General features: G+C 41.7%; 2 protein-coding genes across 7 annotated transcripts in view; one reads left to right on the forward strand and one right to left on the reverse strand.

Annotated features, from left to right (window-relative positions):
- The first annotated feature begins 1,998 nt into the window (after window positions 1–1,998).
- SLC25A6 (solute carrier family 25 member 6) lies at window positions 1,999–5,561 on the forward strand. Its single transcript, XM_052664835.1, has 4 exons — window positions 1,999–2,169; window positions 3,093–3,579; window positions 4,305–4,445; window positions 4,910–5,561. The coding sequence occupies exons 1-4, from the start codon at window positions 2,059–2,061 to the stop codon at window positions 5,065–5,067; spliced, it is 897 nt and encodes a 298-aa protein (XP_052520795.1). The 5' UTR covers window positions 1,999–2,058; the 3' UTR covers window positions 5,068–5,561.
- Window positions 5,562–7,584: 2,023 nt separating this feature from the next.
- The window catches only part of LOC128071776 (granulocyte-macrophage colony-stimulating factor receptor subunit alpha-like), a 39,913-nt gene continuing 21,407 nt past the window's right edge, over window positions 7,585–26,090 (reverse strand). For 4 of the 6 annotated variants that reach the window (XM_052664817.1, XM_052664819.1, XM_052664818.1 and 1 more), the window contains 11 exons: window positions 19,522–19,639; window positions 19,223–19,356; window positions 17,975–18,095; window positions 16,179–16,308; window positions 15,899–16,074; window positions 15,028–15,167; window positions 11,951–11,989; window positions 11,159–11,291; window positions 10,240–10,333; window positions 9,588–9,669; window positions 7,585–8,181 (listed from right to left, as the gene is read on the reverse strand). In XM_052664817.1, the coding sequence (XP_052520777.1) occupies window positions 8,113–8,181; window positions 9,588–9,669; window positions 10,240–10,333; window positions 11,159–11,291; window positions 11,951–11,989; window positions 15,028–15,167; window positions 15,899–16,074; window positions 16,179–16,308; window positions 17,975–18,095; window positions 19,223–19,356; window positions 19,522–19,639 (1,236 nt within the window). In that variant the 3' untranslated portion in view covers window positions 7,585–8,112. The remainder of the gene's footprint in view (window positions 8,182–9,587; window positions 9,670–10,239; window positions 10,334–11,158; window positions 11,292–11,950; window positions 11,990–15,027; window positions 15,168–15,898; window positions 16,075–16,178; window positions 16,309–17,974; window positions 18,096–19,222; window positions 19,357–19,521; window positions 19,640–26,090) is intronic. The other 2 variants (XM_052664820.1, XM_052664821.1) reach the window with 2 other exon arrangements.

Consider the following 26,090-nt stretch of genomic DNA (forward strand, 5'->3'; position numbering starts at 1 on the left):
TCTGCTGAAGAGGACAAAGAAGCCCTCTTGCTTTCAGTGACTTCCCTTGGCTTTTTGCTTTTGGGGACCATGGATTATGTACTGATAATTTGTAGGCGTAATGGACAAGGATATTTGGAATTCACTCAAAACATTTGTGCTAGGAGATGGGATCTTGCTCTAGTCTTGTCAGTTGCTACATAACCAAACAATCAGAAGCTTCTGCACCAGATGATTCATGTAATGCTGTAAGTCACAGATAAGTAAAGGTGTTTGACGTTACCTGGGATGCATGTGACTGCTGCTTATCTCGCTGCTATTTTATAGAACTCATTAGGCATGCACCTTGTTAGCAGGCAAGCATTAACTATGTAACAAAGTCAGGAAACAGCACTATCATGATGGTGAAGTCAAGCTTGGAAGAACTAAAGCAGAAGCTTCTCAGGAGCATTAGAAAAGACTCCTCAGCGTTCTGTGGGGTTTCTGGGAAAGGTGTTTACATAAAAGTTTCACTTTTTTTTTTTTTTTTTTTTTTTTTGGGGGGGGGGGGGGGGCTCATCTAATCTGTAATTGGAGGTTGGAGGTGAGGTATGGGGGTGCTTTGTTTAGTTTAAGAACATCCTCCTTCATTTTAGCCCTACTTAATTTGTGAGCTCTTAAAAAAAGTGGATAGAATATGACATTAGATAAAGAACAGGAAAAAAATCAACAACAAAGCAGTACAGAGGCAGCGGGAAATGAATGGTGCTAAAGAAAAAATGAGATCTGCCCCAGTCAGATGCGTCTGAGGTCCCAAGGTGAACAGAACAGCATAGGACAACTACTGACTGAATGGTTACGTATCAGATGCATTTTACTTTCATTTTGCAAACCAACACCACCTAAAGCACAAAGTTCTCTATTAATCAATAGAAAACTTCATAGATAAAAAAGTGCCAGCCTAGAGAATTACACACAGGGTATTGCACTGTGAGAGAATTAATATTTACTTATGACGCTTTTTTTCCTTCAAAGAAGAACAGCTTTTTAAGCCACGTGTGCCTGAGAACATGCACCATGGCCTTTCATTACGCATATCCAGACTGCGGTCCTGTCACACAGCTTGTGTGTGACCTTCTGTCAGTCAGCAGGGGAGTCTTTTCTCTACCTCCCTATCCTGGATCAGAATATAAAGCAGCGTACGATTATTTCATCTTTCTACATGCAATAAAATGTGCAATGACACGTGACAGTCCATGAAGTGGAAGTGCGCCAGGCACGTTCTGTTCTCACAACACCTGGCCTGAGTTGCTCTTTTTGACCTCCTGCACAACATGTGTGTGTGTGAGCTGGTTTTGGACACATGCATTGCTGCTCTCTGTGGTTTAGTAATTGAGTAGTCATCTGTTTAGAAGAAAGCCTGGCTTTATTTACGTTTGCAGGAAGCATCCATTAAAAGTGAAAGCAATTACAAGAGACGCAAGGGAATGCCCGGCAGCTAGCACAATTTCAGACACCAGTTCGGCTATGAGATATATAATTTTGCTTTCAGCGCGCGTAACACTGCCAGAAATTGCTGACGGACGATGGGTCCGTAGGGCCGAAGCCGCGCTGACAGCTGTCAGCCTGCGGAAGGGCTTCGCACATCACCGGAGGTTGAGCACTGAGCGGAGGACTGCACGTTCCCATTCTCCCTGCCAGAAGCCAAGGCTTAAGCTCTTTGACGCCGATGGGGTCCCGCAGCACCCCTCCCGGGTACGGCACCGTGCCGCTCCCCGGGCCGGGAAGAGGCGCGGCCTCTCGCCCTTCACAAAGGCTCCGACGGCGCCTTCCGGCCGAGGCTGCCGCGCGACACGGGCGCTGCGACGCGGCGCCGTAACACTGGCGCCGGAGGGGCACGGCAACGACCGCAACCACCGCCCCGACGCAACTCGGCCCCGCCCACCCGGCGCCGAGGCCCCGCCCGCGAGGCGGCGCGACCAATCAGGAGCTGGGGGGTGGGGCCGGCGGGGCCCGGCATTTAGCTGTTGCGCGGCGGCGGGCCCGCCCTTTCTGCCCGAGCAGTGGCGGCGTTTCTTCCCTGGCGGTTGCGGAGTGAACATGGCGGACCAGGCCATCTCCTTCCTCAAGGACTTCCTGGCCGGCGGCGTCGCCGCCGCCATCAGCAAGACGGCGGTAGCGCCCATCGAGCGGGTCAAGCTCCTGCTGCAGGTGAGCGGCGCGGCCGGGCCCGGGAGGAGAAAGGGCGGCCGTGACCTTCGCCGGCGGCCGCCCTGAGGGCCTGAGGAGACGCGGAGGGTACGAGTTGAGGGGACAGCGGGCGGCAGCCGCGCGCGCGGAACAAAGGCCGCGCGCGCGAGGGGGCGGTTAGTGAGGTCACGTGGGCGGGGGGCGCGCGGCGCGGCGGGGAAGCCGGTTCCGCTATGCGGGGCGCGGCGGGGGCGGGGCGCGGCCGGGGGGGCGGTTCTCGGTGTCACTTCCTCGCGCGGGACGGGAGTACGCATGCGCGCCGCCATCTTGGTGACCTTCACGTGGAGCCGGCGGCAGGGCGGGGCCTGCGAGAGCGGCCCGGGCTGACCCCGCGCCCCAAGGTGACCTTCGTAACGGGCCTGGTCCTGAGCTGCGGGAGAGCTGGAGAGGTGTTTTGGACTTTTCGCTGGTTCTTAGGGTTGTGCAGAGCTTCGCTAGTTCTTAGGGTTGTTTTGGGCTAGATAATCTTCTGTGTGCAGTTCAATCTTATCTGGAGGCTCTGTATGCAACCCCTTTTGTCTGTGTGTAAGATAAGGTTTTAATTTCTGAGTTTGTTCAGCGTTTTGTCTATACCAAGTTACGAACAAACAACAAGTCGTAGTCTTAAGGCTCAGAGTGACCCAGAGCATTGAGTTTTTGCTGTTACAGCAGGCTTACTGCTGTGATGGCCTTGTCTCTGTAGGCCGTCAGGCCACCAGCTCTCTGCGTAATGCTGAGATCAGACTCAGGCCCAGTTGCAGTGAGGGCTGGCTGAGGCATAGAGCCAAAAGCATATTGGAGAGCAGTGCTGCCCATTGCTGAGGGGTTGGAGCCAGAGGGTTTTTAGGATCATTTCCAACATGAGCCATTCTGTGATTCTATGAAATGCATGTTTTTATTCACAGGTGCAACATGCAAGTAAGCAAATTGCTGCTGATAAGCAGTACAAGGGTATCATCGATTGTGTAGTGCGCATCCCAAAGGAACAAGGAGTGCTGTCCTTCTGGCGAGGAAATTTGGCAAATGTCATCAGATACTTCCCGACCCAAGCTCTCAACTTTGCCTTCAAGGATAAGTATAAGCAGGTGTTCCTAGGAGGAGTAGACAAGCACACTCAGTTCTGGAGATATTTTGCTGGCAACCTGGCTTCTGGTGGTGCAGCTGGAGCCACTTCCCTCTGCTTTGTCTACCCCTTGGATTTTGCAAGAACCCGTTTGGCAGCTGATGTCGGCAAAGCTGGTGCAGACAGAGAATTCTCTGGTCTCGGGGACTGTTTAGTCAAAATTACCAAGTCTGATGGTCTGCGTGGCTTGTATCAAGGGTTCAATGTCTCTGTCCAGGGCATCATCATCTATAGAGCTGCCTACTTTGGAATCTATGATACAGCAAAAGGTAAAGTTTCAGGAGGGTATTGATAAACTTGTTTGTAGAACTGTGTTGCCTACTTCTGCCGGTTTTCCTGTGCTGTTTTCTGTTTTTGACTTATATACTTATGTAAGTGTGGTGGAAGAGGGGTGACATTGCATGGAGAGCAACACTTCAAAGGCAAAGATTTTTAGCATGCATTGATGGATCAGGCTGCTTTAGAATTTTCCTGTTACGCTTGCCTTTAGAACACAGCACTTTTTCCTAATGGAAGTAGTGTGTTTTGGTGACAGTATGCAAGTACTCAAAGTTTGTGATTTCTTGCTGAGTATTTGTAGTTCTGTTAGAACAATTCAAATGTATTTATCAGAATTTGAGCTGTTCTTCTGTAAAGCATTTGTTTGTTAAGCTTGGCTTCTGGATGTAGAGTTAATTGATCTCTGAACTATAGGTACTGATGTATTTGATGATGTTTACTTGTATAGATAAGTAGAGAATAATTAGAACACTTGTCTGAAAGGATCTTGGTACCTAAATGTTACGCTTTTTGATTACTGACAAGGAAATGCTGTGTGTTTCCTTATTTATTTCTCTGTTGCTTCAGTATGCTTAATGTGTTTTAAGTGTCTTGTTGCAGCTTAAAGCATTGCTTTACAGTGCTTCATGGTAGTTTTTTGTGGTAAAGTAGCTGTTGTGCTGTGAACTGAAGGAGCTAGCTAAAGCTAAAAAGCTAATGAGCTTCTTTTTTGCAGGCATGCTGCCAGATCCCAGAAATACTCACATTGTTATCAGCTGGATGATTGCACAGACAGTGACTGCTGTGGCTGGTGTGGTTTCCTATCCTTTTGACACAGTGCGGCGTAGGATGATGATGCAGTCAGGACGCAAAGGAGGTAGGCTGTTACCATATCAATACTTAAGTGCTGCTAATGGTGATCCCTTAGTGCTTATGATTTCTTACCATGTAAATCTGATTCAACTGTTCGTATGTTCTAGTAGTAGGAGGCAATTCAAGTAGTATAAGGCTTTTGACTTGTGTTTGTGAAGAATTATGATGAGGTTGTTTGTTTGTTTGTTTTTTAATAAATTGAGTAAATGGATTGGTTGTTTGTGTTGACAAACTAAGTGTAAGCAAGTAGTTGACAGTGTAATTGTCATAAGAGCAATTAACACTCTTATTTTAAGACATAACTTTTAATAACTAGGTAAGCAACCGGGAAGATTTTTTTTTTCTGTTGCCTGAACTGGTAGTGTGTTAAAGTGAGATATGGGGCATACTGGGGGAAGCAGAACAGCTACTTTTAGAGTCACCTGAAATACAGAAGTTAAAAAACCCCTCTTTGCTCTTTCTCTACAGCTGATATCATGTACTCTGGAACGATTGACTGCTGGCGGAAGATTGCAAGGGATGAGGGAGGAAAGGCGTTCTTCAAGGGTGCATGGTCTAATGTTCTCAGAGGCATGGGGGGTGCTTTCGTGCTCGTGCTGTACGATGAATTCAAGAAAGTCATTTAAACAGCCTAACTAAAATTGGAAATCAAGTTGAGCAGATCATGTAGAATAACTACCATTATGGACCATTGACCTTCAAGAAATTCCTGTGAGTTTTATTTATCGGAGCCAGCTGATACTTGTAGATAGGGCTGGAAACTGACATAGAGGACTGATCCATTTCACGGTAACCTGCATGAAGACACTGAATCTGGCAGTTCAGTGTGATGATTTTTTCAGTGATGAAAAATCAGTGACAGTGGTTCTGGGTCCAAAGTAGCTGGGTCCAATTTAGGCAGAAAGAAAAGTATGCCTGTGGATCAGTCCTCAGTTTCAAGTCCTATCTTTTAGGACCATAAAATTGTATTTGAAAATACTTGCTAACAAATCATGTTCTTTTCCACTTGTACTGAAGCACTATGTACCATTTTGCACAGCTGAACATCTAGCAATTATGTTCTTAAATTGGGGCATTCTGCTGTAAAACAATAAACATACTTATTCTGTCTGTGTTGAAATTATTACATCAAAGCTTTGGGAAAGCGTCGTTTCTTTGAAAACTTGTTTCAGATAATGGTTCCTCTGATACACTTACACTGCACTGTAACAGGATGTTTGATTTTTGTTTTAGGAAAACCTGAATGTGAGAACCTTGAGGGAAAAAAGCATGGGTTGTACTCATAGAAACCACTCCCCTTCTTTGTGCCTAATAGTGTATGATGGGCTGCTGCAAGTGGCTTTCAGCATGATTGTTAGAAATTGATTTGCAGCTTTGTATATGATGTAAAATGAGGGTTTTTCTGTTGTAGTATTACAATTACCCAAAGTTCCAAGCGCAATCAAAAAGTAATGAATGCTTTTTGCTCCTGGCAAAAGTCTTAAAATGGAATCTATTTTTTTAAATCAATATAGGAAGCAACACATGATGTTCATGCAAAAAACCAGGAACCTGGTTAAATGCTTTTAACCTTTGAATGAGTATTGTTGCTGCTATTTGGAAGTGTTGATTATGCCACTTAAGCTTTTATCTCTAGAAGTGGCTAGAAGTAGCTTTGAAAAAAAAAGAATTTAATCTGAAATTCATTCTGAAAGGTGAAGTCGATATGGGTATGTAACAGGGAATATGTGTGGTTCTGTGTGGCTGTAAAATAAAGGTAAAAGTAAGTCAGCCTTCAATATTGACTGAATGTCCAATTTTAAGGGTTGCTTGAAGACTAAAAACATCTCAAAAAGCAGAAACGAGAAACTAAATCTGTGCTCTTTATATGTACATAATCTTACTTTTGTACTTTGTAATCTGCAAAGATGTGATGGGGGACCAGTAAATGAGAACAAGGTGTTCATCTTTCAGTACATTCTTACAACTCTCCCTGTATTTGTGAAAATGTCATTGTAATGAGTCACTGAAGGCTGACTGAGCTATCAGGTTTTTTTGTGTGCCTTCTGAGGTTGCTATTCAAGACGATATTTAAATTTGCAACATGGCTTTGGCTGGTAGTTTGTACCAATGTGATGTTCCATGGCACAAGCACTGCTTTTAGCATCTTTCTATGAATGTAAGTACATTACACAGCTACTTTGTACACAGGCTAATGGCAAATTTTATGTACCTACTGCAAGTGGGGTTTTTTTGTTTGTTTGTTTTTAACCCTGTTTGGTAATGGTAGCTCTCTTGTGGTGTGGACAGGTCACTTGATGCTGAACTTTCCAATTAAGCTGCTGTTTCAATTGTAATTCTATTGATCTGAAGGGACAGAGAAAGAATCTGCCTATATAGATATATTTCATAGGTTTATTTTCTACATCAGTGGCTTAAAAGGTAGGTATATAACAATAGAGTCCCTCACATAACCTTACTGTGAGTGCATGGTGGCCGAACTTTGTGAGGAAGAAGCAAGCATGACAATTAACTAGCAGCCCTTGAAAAGGGCAGATTTCTTTTTTTGTCCACCGTCCCACCTCCAACAAAATTAGGTGTTAATCAGGAGAAGCAAGCAAATAAATCAATGCAAGTGTGGGTTGTTATTTAAGTGGAAATGCAACTTACCTCTGCTGTGCATTACAGCATGTACTGCTTGGTGTTTATTTTTCTAGTATGTTGCTTCCCTTAGTCATCCAGCAGCATTTTGCAATGTGATTATGCAGTGTGGGAACATAAGAGGCAAACAATAAATGAGACTTTTAAAAAAAGCATTTGTTTTCTGCCTTATTGAAGCACTTAATTGGTGAAATGTGGATCTTTTGGAAAATACTTTCAGCAGAAAAAGATTTTGAATTTGTTTAACAGAAAATACTGTATTTTCAATAGGTTTGGAAACAAGATCTGCACACTTGGAAGGACGTAGACTGGTGTGATGAACTATTTAAAACCTAGTTTTACAGATTTGATTCCAAATCTTGTGATTGTTACGCTGGATTTATTGAAGTCTGTAGCTGTGCCGCTGAAGTTCTTATTGGTATTGCAGAGATTCACATTGCTGTTGGAGATGCTGAGCTCATTACACGACTGACTGGCAGCCCATCTTAGTTATTTTTAGCAAGATTTTATTTATTTATTTATTTATTTGCCATAAGGTTCACTGAATATTTTAAGAGTTTGGTATCAGAGTTACAAGGTAGAAGGGCAACTTTTAGCTACTTTCTGCTCCAGAAAATTCTTGGGAGTATATATATAAAATGTTAAGTTGGGGAAATAGCATTTTGATTTCCTATAGCACTACTCTTAATTCAGGAAATAATTGCTCCAGCAATGAACGGAAGAAATTATACCACATTTCTGCTATGTTGTTGATGAAAGGCTTTGTCTTAGATGGTGAAGAGAACCTCAGCAACTTTTAAGCAAATCATAGCACGTGTTTTTGGAGGAGCTTGGTTGCCAGGCATTGCTTCTGAACAAAGGGAAAAGAAACATTTTTGTGGGTTTTGTTTTGTTTTTAGTGTGGGGAAATGGTTTCAATAGGTGATACTCATTTCTAGTCCATGCTGTGAAGAACACCGTAAATAATTGGAAATTATTAGGAGGTTGTGTAATTTTTGTGTTGCATCCAAATCTGTTTTCTTTCTGGAAGATTAGGTCATCTCCTCAATCACAGTTATTTCCTCAGTACAACTTATTTGAGATAGAAGTGCATTCTCTGTCTGAGAAGAGGGGAGAAAGAATAGCCATTAACATACGATAAACTACAGGTTAATTGTTGGTGTTCACAGGAAGCATTAAAAAATATTACATACACAGTTCCGAAGGCACCCTGGTCTTGCTGTTTTGATACGTAAGAAATGTTTGCAAAGAAAGGGATGGGCAAGATGACCAAGAATTAAAGGAAGAACACTGAAATAAAGTGGGATGATTGTAGGAATACAAATTCTCTAATGAACTGAGTTGGTTGGTAGGATCTGACCCAAATCTGAAAAGGAAAGCAGGTGGTACTTTTAACATAAGCTTTAAAGAAGCAACTGTGAACTCAGTACAGTGCATTTAGGGTTACAAATCATGAGATCTTTCAGCGATCAGGAATAAGTTCTTGAGAAACAGGACAAACAGTAAATGTGAAAGGTCATGAGAGCAAGTGGGGACAAGATGATGAAATGTAATCTTCGGAAAGCAGAATCAGCAAAGGGATGCGTATAGTTCAAAATAGTTCATAAATGTGTTGGATTTAAGTAGTAGGAAGAGATAGCCTTGTTATTCAGGGAAGAAACTCCTTGCATAACACATTCGAACTTGATCCATTTTGAAGAATTACAGTAGTCAAGTATAAATTGTGTCTGAGAAAGGAGATAAAATTCATTTTTAAGACTAAATTAGACAAAGGAGAGTCAGACAGGTAAGAGCTGAAAATGATCTTCACAGCCTCGGTGTTTGTGAAATTGAAGTTATCTTGAACTCTGGCAGTTATTGCTGGTTGGCTGCTGCCTGCAACTGTGCCCATGCAACAGTTCAAGAACCGCATCCACCTGCTTTGTGCATCATAGAATCACAGAATGGCCTGGGTTGAAAAGGACCACAATGATCATCTGGTTTCAACCCCCTGCTATGTACAGGGTCACCAACCACCAGACCAGGCTGCCCAGAGCCACATCCAGCCTGGCCTTGAATGCCTCCAGAGATGGGGCACCCACAGCCTCCTTGGGCAACCTGTTCCAGTGTGTCATTAATCTCTGTGAAAAACTTCCTCCTAATGCCTAACCTAAACCTCTCCTGTCTCAGTTTAAAGGCATTTCCCCTTGTCCTATTGCTATCCACCCAAGTAGACAGTCTTTCCCCCTCCTGTTCATTGTCTCCTTTCAAGCCACAATGAGGTCTCCCCAGAGCATTCTCTTCTCCAAAAATTACTAGTCTCAATCATTTTCAACTGTAAAATATGGCTGTGAATACACAGAAGATAACTGCTATACTCAGCAGTCATGTAGGACACAAACTTTGCAAAGGGCCAAATCAGTTTTTAATGGACCTGATATGGGTCTCGTATTTACACAGCATTTCTTCATGCCTGCAGCTTATGGTAGGTTACAGTTAGCCAATATGATTGAACAGGTGTACATACCTGGATATCTTCCTCAGCTGGTATATCAAATTTGCCTCTTGGTTGTGGGATAGGAGGAAATATTCTTTTTGAACTGCAATACCTTTGGATAGAAAATGGGATGGTAAATAAAATGCTAGTGGCACAACAGTAAATTCTGTGTTGAACCTTAAGAGTGCGATTTAATGCCTAATAGATCGCTAAGAAGAAGGAAAAGGCTTTGAACGTTGACTGAGGATTAACTGTTTTTACACTGCTCCTTTGGGTAACTCAGCTTACTTTGTGACTGAAGCTACAGTAAATGACTTATTAAACAAGACTTAAAATAACCCACTTGACACAAATATCCTCTACCACTAAAGAAGTTTGATCAAAGTAAGGACGCATTCATCTGTCTCAATTCCCTGTTGTCTGGTGCTGTGTGAAGTCAGTGATTTTAAAATACTGTGAAATGCTTTGAAATAAAGACAAAAAATGTTTTTCTTTAGGATCTGGTGGAACGATTCACTAAGTCTAACAATTTGTCCCCCCATAGTGTGCCATACTGCCATCCAAAACCATACTGCTGGTAATCCTGAATTACACTGATCAGATAGATTGATGAGATTCCTCAAGGTTGTGCAGGTAGGAGGGATGTTTCATCAGAATTCCTATGTTAAGAAGGTTGGTTTACCTCTTGCAAAGGCAGTAATGGAGCAGCGTCAATAGGATTGTTCCGAGTGCTATCAGAACTAAAATCACATAAATAAAATAATCTTTCTCTTCACCTGAAACATATCAGAGAGAAATGTCAGTGGTCTGCCAGAAAGTGTTAGCTCCGATTGTACCTGAACTTCTTGAGTCATCTAAAGGATTTCCACTTGGTATCTTACTGATCTTTGATCAAAAGTTCAGATGTATTTAATGTACCTTGGAACATTCTGAACATTTAAAGTGCAGAGAAAAATAAAAAATCCAGACAGTGAGGAGAACCAGAATGAAAAGTCGGGATATAGGTGGGACTGTTAAAGGAACGTCAAAGAAGCAGGGGGTAGGAAGATTCAGAAGGAAGGAGAGGAATTTGAGCATGCACTGAAGCACTGAACAGGTTGCCTAAGGAGGCTGTGGATGCCCCATCCCTGGAGGCATTCAAGGCCAGGCTGGATGTGGCTCTGGGCAGCCTGATCTGGTGGTTGGCAACCCTGCACATAGCAGGGGTTTGAAACTACATGATCACTGTGGTTCTTTTCAACTCAGACCATTCTGTGATTCTATGAATTTGAAGATTTAAGGGGACTTTCAGAACTTCTGAAGGAAAAAAGTTTGGGTAAACCTCAGCTGCTTTCTGTGCTCCTGCTGTTTCAGTCACAGCTGCTGTCTCAGTCACAGCTGCCATCACAAGCACAGTTACTCATGGGCTTCCAGCATCTGTTGCCATAGGATTTGAGCACTTCATCAACATTAATAATTTCTATCCTGCTCTTTCCATGTCACCGAATGAGAATTAAGGTTTTATTCTTATCCATGAGTGTGAGAGAGAAGAGTTTGCAAACACATTAATACAGAAAAAATCCCCAAACCCATCCTAGATTACAAGAATATTTCAGTCTTACCGAACTCTACAGGGTTACTCCATTCCCCCCACTTTCTGTTTACAGAACATCTTCTTTTTCCACGTGCTCTGATTTTCAGAATGCTTTTTTTCTCTGCGTTGTAACTTTTGAATTCGTATTTGTTTTCAGTTACCTGCAATCAGAGTTAGAAGCTGTATTTCACTCCATCGGCAACTATTAATAAAATTTGAGTTATAATTTCCTGATACGGGTTCTGTAAATGAAACTTATTTTTATGACTTTGCAGGTAAAGGGTTAGATGATCTTTCCCCCAAATTTCAAACCCTGGTACCCATTAGTTCATCCTACCATTGACTGTTTTGGAATTTAAAGATGGTTTTTGGAATTTGTTGGTGCTTAAATTTATTCTGTTAAGGATATCTTGTTTTCTTTGTCACGTATATATCCTAAAAAATATAAAACAGGACAGAAAGCTGAAACTGGAGAAGCAAATCATGCAAAGACTTCTCCGAATAGAGTCTCTTCTTGTCAAATGGAATTGATGCCTTTGAGACAATCCAACACCAAGTATGGATTGCCAGGCCTTGTGGTGCTTAATGCAAAGCCTGGAGGCAGTTGAGGATGCTTGCAAGGCCAAGAACTGCCCATTTGCAAGGGTTTCACTCGTTTTGAAGATCTCAAAGCTTACACGATGCTGCCATGGGAGAATATATTCCTAATTTCTTATGTTGATGAAAAAGCTACAGTTCCAGGGACACCTATATTCTATATTACAGTGTTTACATGATAAACAGGGCAAAAGTACAGATTTGTTGGGATAAGAATACTTACGATTACGGGAGGATCCTTTTTCTCTTCTGGGATCTTGTACTGCAAAGCAAAGACAAACTCAGTTTTTTGTTGTTGTTGTTTTCTTGCCAAATAATCATATATTTCTCCCTCTATTTTTCCCTGGTTTTTTGCTTATAATTTCAAAGTGAAATACAAATGGAGATAAAACCCCAGTAACATCCCAAAATATAGCACTTTATTCAGAGTTTTGTCTTCCTCTGTTTCATTTTGGTGAAGTGCTGGAACAGGCTGCCCAGAGAGGTTTGGATGCCCCATCCCTGGAGGTGTACAAGGCCAGATTGGATGGGGCTCTGGGCAGCCTGGTTAGTATTAAATGGGGAGGTTGGTGGCTCTGCATGTGGCAAAGGAGCTGGCGATTCATGATCCTTGAAGTCCCTTCCAACCCTGGCCATCCTGTGATTCTGTGATTTTAGGAAAGGAAGAAAATAAATGATGCCAGTGGCTGTGAGCTGTATGTGCTTCTATACAATGCACACTCCCATCCAGCCGGTGAATATCTGAATTATCTAAGAAAAAAAAAAAATCCTCTAAAGAAGCAGTTCTGGAGGCTATAACTTCGCAATTGGTTGATAACACAGAGCACAAAACTGGTATGAACCACAGATTTATTTTCCTTCCAATTGAACTCTGATGGACATAGAATATTAAGGTTGGAAAAGACCTCAGAGATCATCCACTCCAACCATCCATCTATGACCAATATTTCCCCACTAAACCATGTCCTTTAGTACAACATAGAAGGCACATGAGGGATAAGAAGATGATCCAAGACAGACAGCACGGCTTTACCTAGGGAAGGTAATGCCTGCCCAACCTGGTGGCCTTCTATGATGGAATAATGGCCTTGGTGGACAAAGGGAAGGTGACCGATGTCATTTACATGGAGTTATGCAAGGCCTTTGACATGGTCCCACACCACATACTTATCTATAAATTGGAGAGATATGGATTTGAGGGGTAGACTTTTCGGTGGATAAGGAATTGGATGGATGGTCACAACCAGAGGGTTGTGGTGAATAGCACTATGTCCAGGTGGAGGCCAGTGACAAGTAGTGTCCTCCAGGGGTCTGTCTTGGGACTGGTGCTCTTCAACATCTTCATCAATGACATCAATAATGAGCTTGAGTGCACCCTCCACAAGTTTGCCAATGGAACCAAGCTGAGTGGTTTGATTGACATGTTATAAGGAAGGGATACCATTCACAGGGACCTTGACAAACTTGAAAAGTGGGTCTTTGTGAACCTAATGAGGTTCAACATAGCAAAGTGCAAGGTTTTGCTCTTGGTTGGAGTAATCCCAGATATGTACATGGACTGGGAGAAGAACTCCTTGAAAGTAGTCCTGCAGAGAAGGACCTGGGGGTTCTAATGGATGAAAAACTGAACATGAGCCAGCAGTGTGCTCTTGCAGCTAGGGAGGCCAGTGGGATCTGGGGCTCCATCAGAAGAGGAGTGGATAGCAGGGACAGGGAGGTGATTGTCCTTCTCTATTCTGCCCTCATGAGGCCCCATCTGGAGTACTGTGTCCAGGTCTCGGGCTCCTACTACAGGAAAGATGTGGAGCTGTTGGAGAGGGTCCAGAGGGCTGGAGCACCTTCCCTATGAAGACAGGCTGAGGAATCTGGGCTTGTTCAGCCTGGAGAAGAGAAGGCTATGATAAGACCTTGTTGCTGCCCTCCAGTATTTAAAAGGAGCTTGTATAAAGGAGTGGAATCAACTTTTTTTACTAGGGTAGATAGTGAAAGGACAAGGGGGAATGGTTTCAAGCTTAAGGAGGGAAGACTTAGATTGGCTGTCAGGGGGAAGTCCTTTACAGAGAGAGTGATGAGGTCCTAGAACAGGCTGCCCAGAGAGGTTGTGGATGCTCTATCCACGGAGGTGTTCATGACCAGGTTGGATGGAGCCCTGAGCAACCTGGTCTAGTATTAGACATGGAAGATGGTGGCCCTGCCTATGGCGGGGGGGTTGGAAATTGATGATCCTTGGGGTCCCTTCCAACCCAAAGCCATTCTGATGGCTTCATGATTTTTTGATCTAAACATTCCTTGAACATCTCCAATGACACAACCACCCCCCTGGACAGCCTATTCCAGCAGCTGACCACTCTTTTGGAGAAGAAATTTTTTCTAATATCCAAACTTGAACCTCCCCTGGCACAACTTCGTGCTATGCCCTCTTGTCCTGTCACTAGTCAACTGGGAGAAGAGTCCAACTGCCACCTTAACATCAGAGTGATTCATATTCAAAATCACCGTGAATATTTACTTACACATTCAATGCAATCAAAATTTAATTAACAAGAAAAAAAAAAAAGTATTAATGTGGACTGAAGAACCCTAACATTTTGAAATATTTAATATAAAATGCATAGGTGTAAAAATTAGCAAGCACTATCACCAGCAGTGGTTGCGGTAAGGATTCCAGAAAAGATGGTATCCAGGAAACATTTACATGTAATGTCAGTGGGACAGCTGGCATTATGAAAAAGGAAAATGTTATTGGAAGGAATGTCTCATTTCAGAAAATAAACCTGTTGTGTATTATGCATTATAAAGATTAGTATTTCCCCATTATTCATTGTCAGATGAGCTTTCTCGATCTAGGACATGGATGGAAATCATCGGTCTGCTGTAGACAAGGAGGGTGTTACTGAGCTGCCTTCACTTAGCCTTGTAGTGCCCCTTACAGCTGCTGCATAGTATTTTGCCTGGCCTCAGATGGCCCCTCCAGAATGTGTCTTACCTTCTGTCACCATGTGGGTATCCCTGGTACCTCCACTCACCCAGTGCCTGATTTAGTGAGTAGTAGCCCACAGAAGGGAGGTTGGAACTACCATTTTAGAGGTCCATTCCAACCCAAAGCATTCTATGAATCTGCGATTCTCTTATTCTATGATATATTAGTTTGAAAAAAAATCAGAAGCAGTGTAAGCTGCAAGACTGGAGCAGTAGAACATGCCATAGCTTATCAGATAGAAGTCAATAAACCGAGAACAGAAATTTGCATGTTCTTTAGCTAGATATGGTGCCAAATGCAAGCCAGTACATTGTTTTTACCTTAGTTTGTATGTTTATTTCATACTCAAAACAGTCTGTGTTTTCCACATGACTTAGAAGGGGTTGTTGCCATGTAATTATGCAACCTCCTGGATTGCTAGTACAGTTGGCAGTGACGTTCAGTGGAGGAGGGAGTCTTTCTGGAATGAAATGAAATTCACGATCAATAATCAGCTACAACTCACGTGTTCCTAGCAAAATGTACGTGAAGCTGAGGCAACTAGTTCAGCTGTATGCTGATGGTAGAAGGAAATGTTATCTATCTGCTAAATACAGTAGGTAAAACACAGTATGAAAACTAGAGACTAAGATGCTACAACTATTGAACATCTGACCTACATCTACAAAACTTCTGGATGTCTGAAGGTGTCTCAAATGGCACTAGAGGCAAGGTTTTAGGCAACTGGATCCTGTCTGAAATCTCTATCAGAACTTAAACTTGTGGGTACTCACTTATTTAGTTAATACACTCTTAATTTTCCAGTTGAATCCTCCCTCTGGTTTAAGGCACCATGTCCTTGCGGTTCTCATAGAAATTTGGAATTGCTGAGGTGGAGAAATAAGCCCACAGGAAAGTTGCCCTCAGAACATTTTTCACAATTGTTTCTCACCTCTTCAGTCCTAAGGAATTGTTCACACTGTTCCCCAAGCTGTTACTTCAGACACTCTGCCTTTGTTCATTTTAGTTAATTTCAGGAATGCTATCTTTTCAGCTAACTGGAATCAAGTTTGTACTACTGTATAGAGTCCTATAACAGCTGCATTCAGTTGTTTTATTCTCGTTCTTTTTTTTCCTTCAGAGAAAAATTCCTGGCTTTGTTTGTTTGTTTGTTTTCCTTTTGGGTCAGCAATAATAAAAGTGCCTACTTACCAATTGTGTATAGTTTTGTATAATTATCATAAAACTGGATCAGGAAGGCTTTGTGGGATCCATTTACCAGGAAATAAGTAGTTTTATCTTTAATTGTCACATTTTGGAATTTACATCCCACGTTTCTGTCATTTTCATCTTTAATGTAAAGTTCACATTCTGTCTGGTCATCATCTCTATAGGTAACATAATAGATATATAACAAGGAGTTTTAGTTAAATGTAGGCATAGTGATGTGTTGAGAATTCGGACTACCCAAGACTCAAGAAGACCTACTCACCTCGAGTTCTGCCAGTAGAGAAAATATTGAGTATCTCCTGGAGCATTCCTGCCTGCCTGCCAAGTGCAGTTCATGAGGGAAATGTCATAAATCACACAGGAGAAGTTCTCAATGGCTGACCCATTAATGCCTGCAAACACAGCAATGTCCATTATGAGGAAAAAATGTGTGGACTGCTCCATGCTGGAGAATCATTGCAGCAGACAACTTTTCTGGGTTTCGGTAAGGCTTTTTGTACTGTCCCTCATGACATCATTCTGAACTAGTTGTCCAACCCTGAGGCAAACAAGTTCATACTAAACTGGGAGTTGTACTGGATCAACAGCAGAGTTCAAATGGTTGTAGTGAATGGACTATCTCTGGCTGACAGCCATTCATTGGCAGTGGTCCCTCAATTCTAGGGACATTTCTGTTCAACTTTTATATCAGTGTTCTGGAAGCTGGAGTGGAAAGTCTCCTCAGCAGATTTGCTCACAATACTGAACTGTGAGGCGCTGCTGACTTCCCGGAGGACAAAAGGCCATGCAGGGGGGTCTAGACACATTGGAGTGTTGGCCAATCATCACTGGCATGAAGTTCAGTAAAGGCAAATGCTGTGTGCTGCATCTGATACAGAGCAATGCCAGACACAGGCGCAGACTGGGAAAGGAGTGGCTGGAGGGCAGCTCAGCAGGGAGGGACTTGTGGGTTCTGGTGACAGCATCTCAGCATGCGCCAGCAGCATGCTCTGGCAGCCAAGAGGGCAAACTGCACTGTGAGGTACATTAAACACAGCATGGCCAGCTGGTCAAAAGAGGTGATTATCCCCCTCTATTTAGCACTGGTGTGGCCTCATCTCAAACTCTGCATGCATTTCTGGGCTCCACAACATAACATGGACTTTCAGAAACTTGGAAGTGCCCAGAGGAGGGCACCAAAGCTAAGAAGGCTAACTGCATGTCCTATGAAGAGAGGCTGAGAGTTAGACGTAAAGTAGTCAGGGAGTGGAATTTGATTTTTGTGGGTCCTTTCCAAAGTATCTTCTCCTCTCCTCTCCTCTCCTCTCCTCTCCTCTCCTCTCCTCTCCTCTCCTCTCCTCTCCTCTCCTCTCCTCTCCTCTCCTCTCCTCTCCTCTCCTCTCCTCTCCTCTCCTCTCCTCTCCTCTCCTCTCCTCTCCTCTCCTCTCCTCTCCTCTCCTCTCCTCTCCTCTCCTCTCCTCTCCTCTCCTCTCCTCTCCTCTCCTCTCCTCTCCTCTCCTCTCCTCTCTTTCCCTCTCCTCTTCTCCCCTCCCTTCCCTTCCCTCAGGTGAAGGCACCTGAGAAACATGGGAGTCCCCTTGGAAAACCTGCATGCCTGGACCTGAGATCCAGATGGGGAGGAGTATTTGAAAGGCAGTGCCCTGGGTTGTATTTTTTAGGACACTGTGAAAAAGTTTCCTTTGTGGAATCCCTAAGAAAAGATGAACTACTTAATCTTATCATTTTTTTCCAAGTCTGAAATAACCCAGCTACATGCGGCTGCAGAAGCACTAGTGTCTTTGCCAGAACAATTACTTGAATCACCCTGAAACCACTGTAAGTTAACAGCATTTTGGAGCCCTAGCAAGAAAAGGAATAACACAGTTATTGATACATTTTTTGTAACACCTCTATTGCAGAACTGCAGAATGGTCAGTTAGAGAACAAATGGCTTCAACAGACTTAAAAAGACAAATATTTCAAATAGAAAAATAATATTTAACTACTGTTTAAGGAACTGTTTCCTATGGTATTATTTACCTTCAAAAGATTGTAAAAGGAGAAAACCACAAGCATTACCTTCAGGGAAAAATGGACAAATTTTTGAGATGTTTGTCTTTGGTACTGTAATGGTGAAGGCTGCTCCTCTGTACAGAGGCACGCTATCTTCTACTTCAAACCTGCATGATTTGTTCTTCACCTAAAAAATAACATGTACATATTTTGCTTCTCTGATTTTCCTCTGCCATTTTAGATAGTGCTGGATCTGAAAGGACCACTCAGCAATAACTCCAATGGCCAAAATTTAGTGTGTTTATGTAGAATCATAGAATGATCAAGTTTGGAACGACTCCTCACATCATCAAGCTCAACCCCAACCCATCCCCACCATGCTCACTGACCACATCCCTCAGTGCCACATACACACGGTTCTTCAACACCTCCAGGGACGGTGACTGCACCACCTCCCTGGGCAGCCTGTTCCAATGCCTCAAATGCCTGTGGCTGTTTTATGCTCTTCTTTACAAATTGAGGATAATCTAGAATGAAACTGAGTAACTGAAAGCACAACTACACAAAGAGATTTCTACACCATCATATGACAATTAAGGAAGGCTAATATTAACCCAAAGATGTAAGAGAAGACGCTGAATCAACAGGAGAACCAAAATGAAATTAAATCAGAGGATCCTGGTTAAACAAAAATCTTCATCTGATCTCCACGGGGTTAAGAAAGATATCTAAGGCATTAAATTTAAAATCTTCAGTGACAGCATGGTGTATTATTGTAGTACATGTTTCCAATTAAGCTTCTGCTTTGCTGTTCTAAATAAGCTGTCTCTCTGTCTCCTCCTCTCTGCAACAATCTCCTCAACTTTTCTGTTAGGATAGCATAAGCTTATAACAAAATGTGTCCTAGAGGCTTGTTCACCGAGAAATAGGTGAAGAACTTGAGACATTGAAAATCCATTACATCATTTGGAATATTCACTTTTCAGCTGAAGGATCTGTGTCCCTCTAAATTCTCCAACACCTGAGACAAAGAGCAGCTACATTCCCATTCATGCTTCAGCACAGCTGCAGTTCAGGTTATCACCTCCCTTTCTCTTGGGTGACTGAACCTCACTTCTGTGCTTCTTTTGGGAAGCTTCTTTCACATCAAATACACCCTAGCATCAGCAATAGCTTTTCATAGATCAAGATGTAGACTGCAAACAGTCACAGATTTTAAAGCCAACTGATGCAATTTTTTTTCAAGGTAAATGAAATCTGTAAGAGGTAAACAGAAAATGTGCAGTAAATTATCTCAATGAACAGAATGTTTACCTTCATTTCTCTGAGTTTGAAGTTTGCAGCCATGGTACACTTGTAACTGGAGAAGTTCTTGCTGCTTTGCCAGGACAGCTCCATTCTTCTCTGGTTCAATGTCAAGTTTGAGATAGGCAATTCTTGTGTCCCTGCTGAAATGATTACAGGATAAGTTCAAATTAGAATATGGTGCTGCCATATGGAATATGGCACCAATATGGAATTCCTCATTATTAGGAAGAATTATTATGTTTATTAGGAGGAATTATTATTCCTCATCATGAGGAGTTCCTCGGACTATATAAAAATATACTTACACCCCATACACTGAAGGTCAGCATGCAAAGGACAAAATAGCATCATGCACCAACAAATCATGCATGTGAGTCCAAGAGCGCGAAACATCTTTTCTTCTCTGTAAAGATACAATGAAGCCTTCAGGGGCAAAAAGAAAATAAAAAATTTAAACAAAAGAAAATTACATCAAAGTGCATTTTTTCTGCTCCAAATCTTCATTTTCTCATGACAAGAGCAAAAAAAGCTGTTTAATTCACCCCTGGAACATATTCTTCAGAAAAGCTGAGCTGTGCTTCCGGATTTCTGGTAAACACCTATTCTTTAAAAGATCTGAGTAAGTTCACTATTATACTATTATCTACTGCAAGACAGCATTTTGAGATGGAGAGGCCACTAACTCTCGTTACTATACATCCATTCACTGACAGTGCAGGGACCATGACTTAGGATTACCGTTCTTTATATCCTTTCTGATATTTGTCCTAACCATCAAAAAGCTAAGTGTTCTTGCTTTCTGATCCTGTGAACAGCCCTGCCAATTTTACAAGAGAATCAAAGAGTCACAGAATTCTTAAGACTGAAAAAGACCTCTAAGATCATCTCGATCCATTGCCCCATTCCCACAATTCTTACTAACCACACCCCTCAGTGCTACATCCATACATTTCCTGAACATCTCCAGGATAGTATAGAATGAAGGATTAAGGTTGGAAAGACTTCTCAGATCATCAAGTCCAACCCCAATCCTCCCCCACCATGCCCAGTGATCGTGTCCCTCAGTGCCACATCCACATGGTTCTTGAGCACCTACAGGCACGGTGACTCTACTACCTCCCTTAACAGCCTGTGGCACTGCCATGTTATGTGGTGCTCCATTTTCTGCTGCAGAATGACCATCTAGTTTGGCTTTCAATTCTTTGGTGAAGGCATCTTTTCAGAAGTGGGCAGTTTGGTTTTCTGCTCTGTCAGGCTGTGGGTGACTCACTTCTCCAGGAGTGCGCTGTTAAACCAAGCATCAGCACCAAGTTTAAAGCTTGTTTCTCTTCCTGTTAGTATCTTAGCTGTGCATGGAAAACACCATGAGCTCTGACTTGTTCACGCAAAGCAGGAGGAAAAAAATCTCAATATCTGCCAGGTCTTAGCAGGAATTAAATACTGACCTACTTTTCTTAGCACTGGCAAGTGTACGGTTTTGCTTAAAAAGAATTTGAGGCTAACTTCAAATGTTCATATAGCAAAACATTAACAGTGTTTGAAGCAGACTTGTCCATCCCACAGCCCATGGGCCACACGCAGCTCTGGGCAGCTAGTAGTGTGGTCCCACAAAATTATAAGCTTTATTACTATTGTGTGATTTTTAATAACATTTTTCATGAATTCATTGAGCTTAGCTCAAGTGCCAAATGTGTAGGCAACAATGGAATGCTGTGGAGAGACGTGCAGTGCAGTGCTAGTTACACCTCTTGTGCCCTCCACACACATTAAGCTGAATTGATGTCTCGTGCATTACACTGTACACATGTTTGTGTTGCTTGGTGAGTAAGATGCAATGATTGTCAACAATATTTCAACCCACCTACACATATGTATGTCTGTGGAGATATATGGTTGTTTTTTTTGTTACTAACTGCCTATGTAAATTTTCTTATTTCTTATTAAACTTGGACTTGTGTTACTTCATAACATCACTCATTCACTGAGGATGAAATATCCAACTTCTCAAAAAGCTCACAAAAATATAAAATAATTTTAGATAGATTCCTAATGAGTTTTGTGATATGTATTTGATTTGTGTTTCACAAAATCAAGCTCAATTATCACACTAGTTGTATTTTTTTTGTTGCTCTCCTTTTTGTTTTAATTTTATATATATATATGAAGTTTTGTTACACATATACATCAACTATATTATATATTGTATATGTGAACAAAGGTAAACCTAAAGGTTGGACAACCATGGCTTAAAAGCATTTCCCTAAGTTACTTCTCATTCTTTTTTTAGAGGCAAAGTGATTGTTACCATCCCTCAAAGTGTTCAAGAAATGTTTAGATGTTGTACTAAGGGACATGGTTTAATGTAGAAATATTGTTGTTAGGTGAACAGATGGAATGGATGATCTTCAAAATCTTTTACAACCTTAATGATTCTAAGATTCTATGACTGTCACTTCCAGCATTATTTACTATCACCTTTTCTTCTTTCCTTTTCTGACCACATACCAGCTTAGGAAAGTTTTCCATTCAGAAAAGTGCCCTAGATACTGGAATTCTGATGAGCCTTACCACATTCCATTTGACTATGGATAACCTTAGATACAGCTGCTTTTCTATTCTCCTGAGCATGCCAAATAGAAGCATCCATCATAAACTTTATATTTCTATCAGTTTCTGACTAACCTGAATTAAATTCATTTATTTATTTTTTTAATGTGGTTCCTCGCTTTTCACCCCTTTTGATGGAGAACTGAGTGTACTAAACAATCCCATTTCTTAGGTGTAGTTTCCTGCATCCCACTATTAAACATGATGCATTTTTTCCTGTGCTTTCTTTCTTCCTTATTTCTTTTGGATCCAGAACTTGTTGAACTTTACTGTGGACATAAAGCATGAGTATGTATTCTTCATAATCAAAATTTGACGCTTCCTTACAGGACCATGTCTGTAACAATTTTGAACTAACAAATAAATTGATCCACAATTGAACTTTGACTAAAAGTTACACTTAAGAAGTTGGGAAAGTGCTAAATCTGCTTCACTGATACCTAATCCAAAATTAGCAGACAGATATTTGCCTGAGTTAAAGACTCACACTTTTGAGATATGACCATTACATCAAGCTTTTTGTAAGTCATATGTTTTAAGTGATTTTCCCAACTTTTGTTTCTATCTTTAATGGATATACTTACAAATTTCTCATAAATGACAGAGAAAGGTGACTCCTGATTTGAGAACGCCTTTATTTTTCAATCAGACTTGTTTATCAATGTAATTATATTCTAATTTTTGTAATAATTTCATGCAATGTTCCTGTGTTGAATCCAGCTGCTTATTATCCTTTTGCTTATTCTCCCCTTAAGGCTATTTTTGACACTATGACTCTATGTCTTAAGGAACAATTTAATAATAAACAGTACACAGCCTTTCTGGTCCTCTGAACCTATGAATTTCGTTCCATAAGCTGTAAACATCTTCCAGAACCTTATTCAGTCTTTGTGTGGTATTCAGACTAATTTTCCCCAAAGAAACAGTATTACCTTAATGATCCTTTTCAAAGAATTCCTCAAAGGACATGAGATATCCTTTTTCTAGGGCTAATTGTAGGACTATTTGGTAAATACAGGAAAGTGGGGGGAGAGGGGGGGGGGAGAAGGGGAAGAGAGAGGACACCTGCTAATAGTCTGTTAATTGCCTGTTTTTCTCCATTAACTGTTTTGGGCATTTTGGAAGAACAGATTAAGATTGGTTCCATTTGTGGTTTAAGCAAAAATCCAGTCTGATCCAAGCAAGCTGGAGTTTTGAATGTGTTTGAAGGGCTTCTCACCCTTCATGGAAATGGCTCAACATGGCCAATCTGTTAGAATCTCCAGAAGTAGAGTCAGGATAGGACACTCCTCTGGTGCATCAGCAGAGTCTTCATGGTAGCGTGACACTTTCCTGCTTATCTCTTCAGCATCAGACTTTTCTTTCTAAGTTGTTCTGCAACAGTGAGGATGTGGCCACAGCTGCTGGGAAGTGATACTGAAGAATCTTAAGTACAAGCATACAGAGGACTGGTACTGAAATGTTCTATGAGATATTGGTCTCAACAGTTATTTCACTTTCCCATGTTCTCAGTAATCTCCACAGGAATGTACACAGCAGTATCAAGACCTCCTGTTATTCTCTACTCTTTTCCTGTAACCATATTTTTCTGCATTTTACGTCCTTAGTTCAGTCACTTAGTCTTTTCTTGCTCTTTTCTTCATTCTACCCTGACTTTTGGGTGTTTGTTTTCCTATTCTCTCTAAAATGTCTGCTCACCTTTCCTTTATTGTCTTTGCTTCATTCTTGTCATCTCCTTCTGTTTGCTCTCATGATTGCCAGGCTTTCCATAGGTCCATATTACTAATTCTCTGTATTTTCTAGTGGAAATGCTAACCTGGAGCACTGCCAAATGAGTCATCTACTGCTTAGAGTAGAGATTGCTGGCATTGTTGTGTCCAGGCTCTGGGCATGTCATTGGGCTTGCAGTAGGAATAGCAGGAACTGCAAGTGTTCTTCTTCAGAAGAAATGATCTTTTTCATTGACCAGAGCACTGAAGGATTTTGCTTCCCAATGCATTTATGTTTCACAGTTGACTGACTTTTAAAGAAATTACACAAGAAATCACTGTTGTGTACTTTTTTTTTTTCCATTGCCCTAACTGAATGCACCAACAAATAGCTAGGTCTCCTGAATTTTCTCTGGGCTGCATTCAGAGCAAGGGATAGAGGAGCTGCAGAAAGACCTAATCCCTTTGCTTTATTCTTTCATTCCTTCTGCCTGGAAGTCAAGCCAGCATCACATCTCAAGGAGCCTTGTACCTCTAGGACCACTACCCTTTCCCAGACTGATCATTTGCGGATGGTTAAACTCTCTGCTCTGAACAGATCTCACTTTTGAAGGTGTCAGAAGGAAGGTGTAGTTATGCCAAAACAATTAGGAGTGTTATCTGAAGGATCACACAAACAGAAACAAAAATACGCTTGTGTAAGTAGTGTTTCCTCATGTTTTTCCTTTTTCTTTTCTTTTTTTTTCTTTTCCTGGCCATCTTTGCAAGTGTCTTGGCCTCTCAGCATGTAGTTATGCTGCTACATGGAGGAGAGATACAGAGGGAACTCAAGAACACGATGCCTACACTCTCACTTTTTAGTTTAGCTCTCTCCAAGGCAGATCTGCTCTTAAGTTAATCTATCCACCCAATCTAAGTGGACATAAAGTAGCTGGTGCTACTTGACCTTGGAGTCATGAAGAGTCCTAACTTTCTTTTATTTAGTGGCATGCACATAGAGTTTATATTTAATTTTTCACTAGGAAAATTTTATCAAGGAAAACATCTAAATTATCAAGGAAAACATCTAAATTACTGCTAAGCTTATTATCTAATGTTACCAGACGTATGACGTGTACTACCCAGCAACAGTGATCATATCCCTTGAAGACAGACAGTTTTACTGTGTGACAGTGAATGTATGTTTGATCTTTTGTAGCAAGGCATGGGCAAACAGTAAGCTCTGGAGTGACTTCTGTATCGGTGTTCCAGAAGAAAAATATGGTCACATTCAGAAATTATAGCATATCTACAGTAGTTTTTACAGAGGCATCAATTAAATACTGACTTAAACACTTTATTTTCTTATCCTCTTTTTTTGGCATGTTCTTTTCTCTCAAGCTGTGAGTGTAGGATATTACCAGTAAAAGCCACCTGTAACCAAGCTTTCTTGATTCTAACTCCTAGCTTTGCCAGTGGTTTTCTTTTCTTGAGTGGCTGTGGGAAAGTTACTGCTGCCCATGACCCCCTTCAGTAAATGAAAATGTGAATTTTACTCATAGGGTGATGTGAACATAAAGTGATGTTTTAACACTGCAGTCAAACCAAAGCTTATATTTCACAGGCAAATGGAGATCACCATTAAGTGTACCAGGAGGCATATAAATAAGCATAGGAAAAATCCGGCAATGTCTAACAGGCAATTAAGTATTTAGCTCATATTGATGTCTAAATGTTGCCTTCCAAGAATCAATTCAACCTCTAGATAGTTTTTTTCATTTTTGTACATGACATAAAACTGGGAGAAATTGTTGCTGTAGCACCATACTGTTTTGCTTCAGAGGGACCTGGATGGACTGATAAAGATCTCATGAAGTCAAAGGGAAACGTGCACCTGCTGTTCTTGTTCCTCATGGGGAGGAATAATCCCAAGCACAACTGGAAAGCAGCCATGCAAAGAGAGTCCTTGGAGTCCTGGTAGAAATGAAGCTGAACATGAGTCAGCTATGTTCCCTTGCCACAAAGAAGGTTAATTGTAAACTGAGATGCATTAGGCGAAGTATTGCCAGCACACTGAGAAAGGTGATCATTCCCCTCCACTCAGCACTAGTGAGGCCACCCCTGGAGTCCTGTGTACAGCTGTGGGCTTTCCAGTACAAGAGAGACACAGATACACTAAAGTGAGTCAAGCAAACAATCACAAAAACAGTTAAAGAAGTAGAACAGCTTTCATAAAAAGGAGAGGTGGAGAGAATTGGAACTGCTCAGCTTGGAGAGAGGAAGTCTCAAGGGAACCTTATTCATTTGCATAAGGTAACTTGGGGGAATAAGGAAGATGGAGCCAGACTTTTCTCAGTGGTGCCTGGTGACCAGACAAAAGACAATAGGCACAAACTGAAAGAAAGGACATTCCATTAAAAGATAAGAAAACATTTTTTTCTTCAAAGGTAGATACACACTGTCACAACTACTAAGAGAGGTTGTGGCATCTTCAGTCTTGGAGATACTCCAAACTTGACAGGACACAGCCCTGTGCAACCTTCTGTAGCTGACAGTTCTGGACAGGGATTGTGATTCAC

The sequence above is a fragment of the Tympanuchus pallidicinctus genome, unplaced genomic scaffold (genome assembly GCF_026119805.1).
Source record: "Tympanuchus pallidicinctus isolate F22 unplaced genomic scaffold, pur_lepc_1.0 scaffold6, whole genome shotgun sequence".
NCBI lineage: Eukaryota > Metazoa > Chordata > Aves > Galliformes > Phasianidae > Tympanuchus > Tympanuchus pallidicinctus.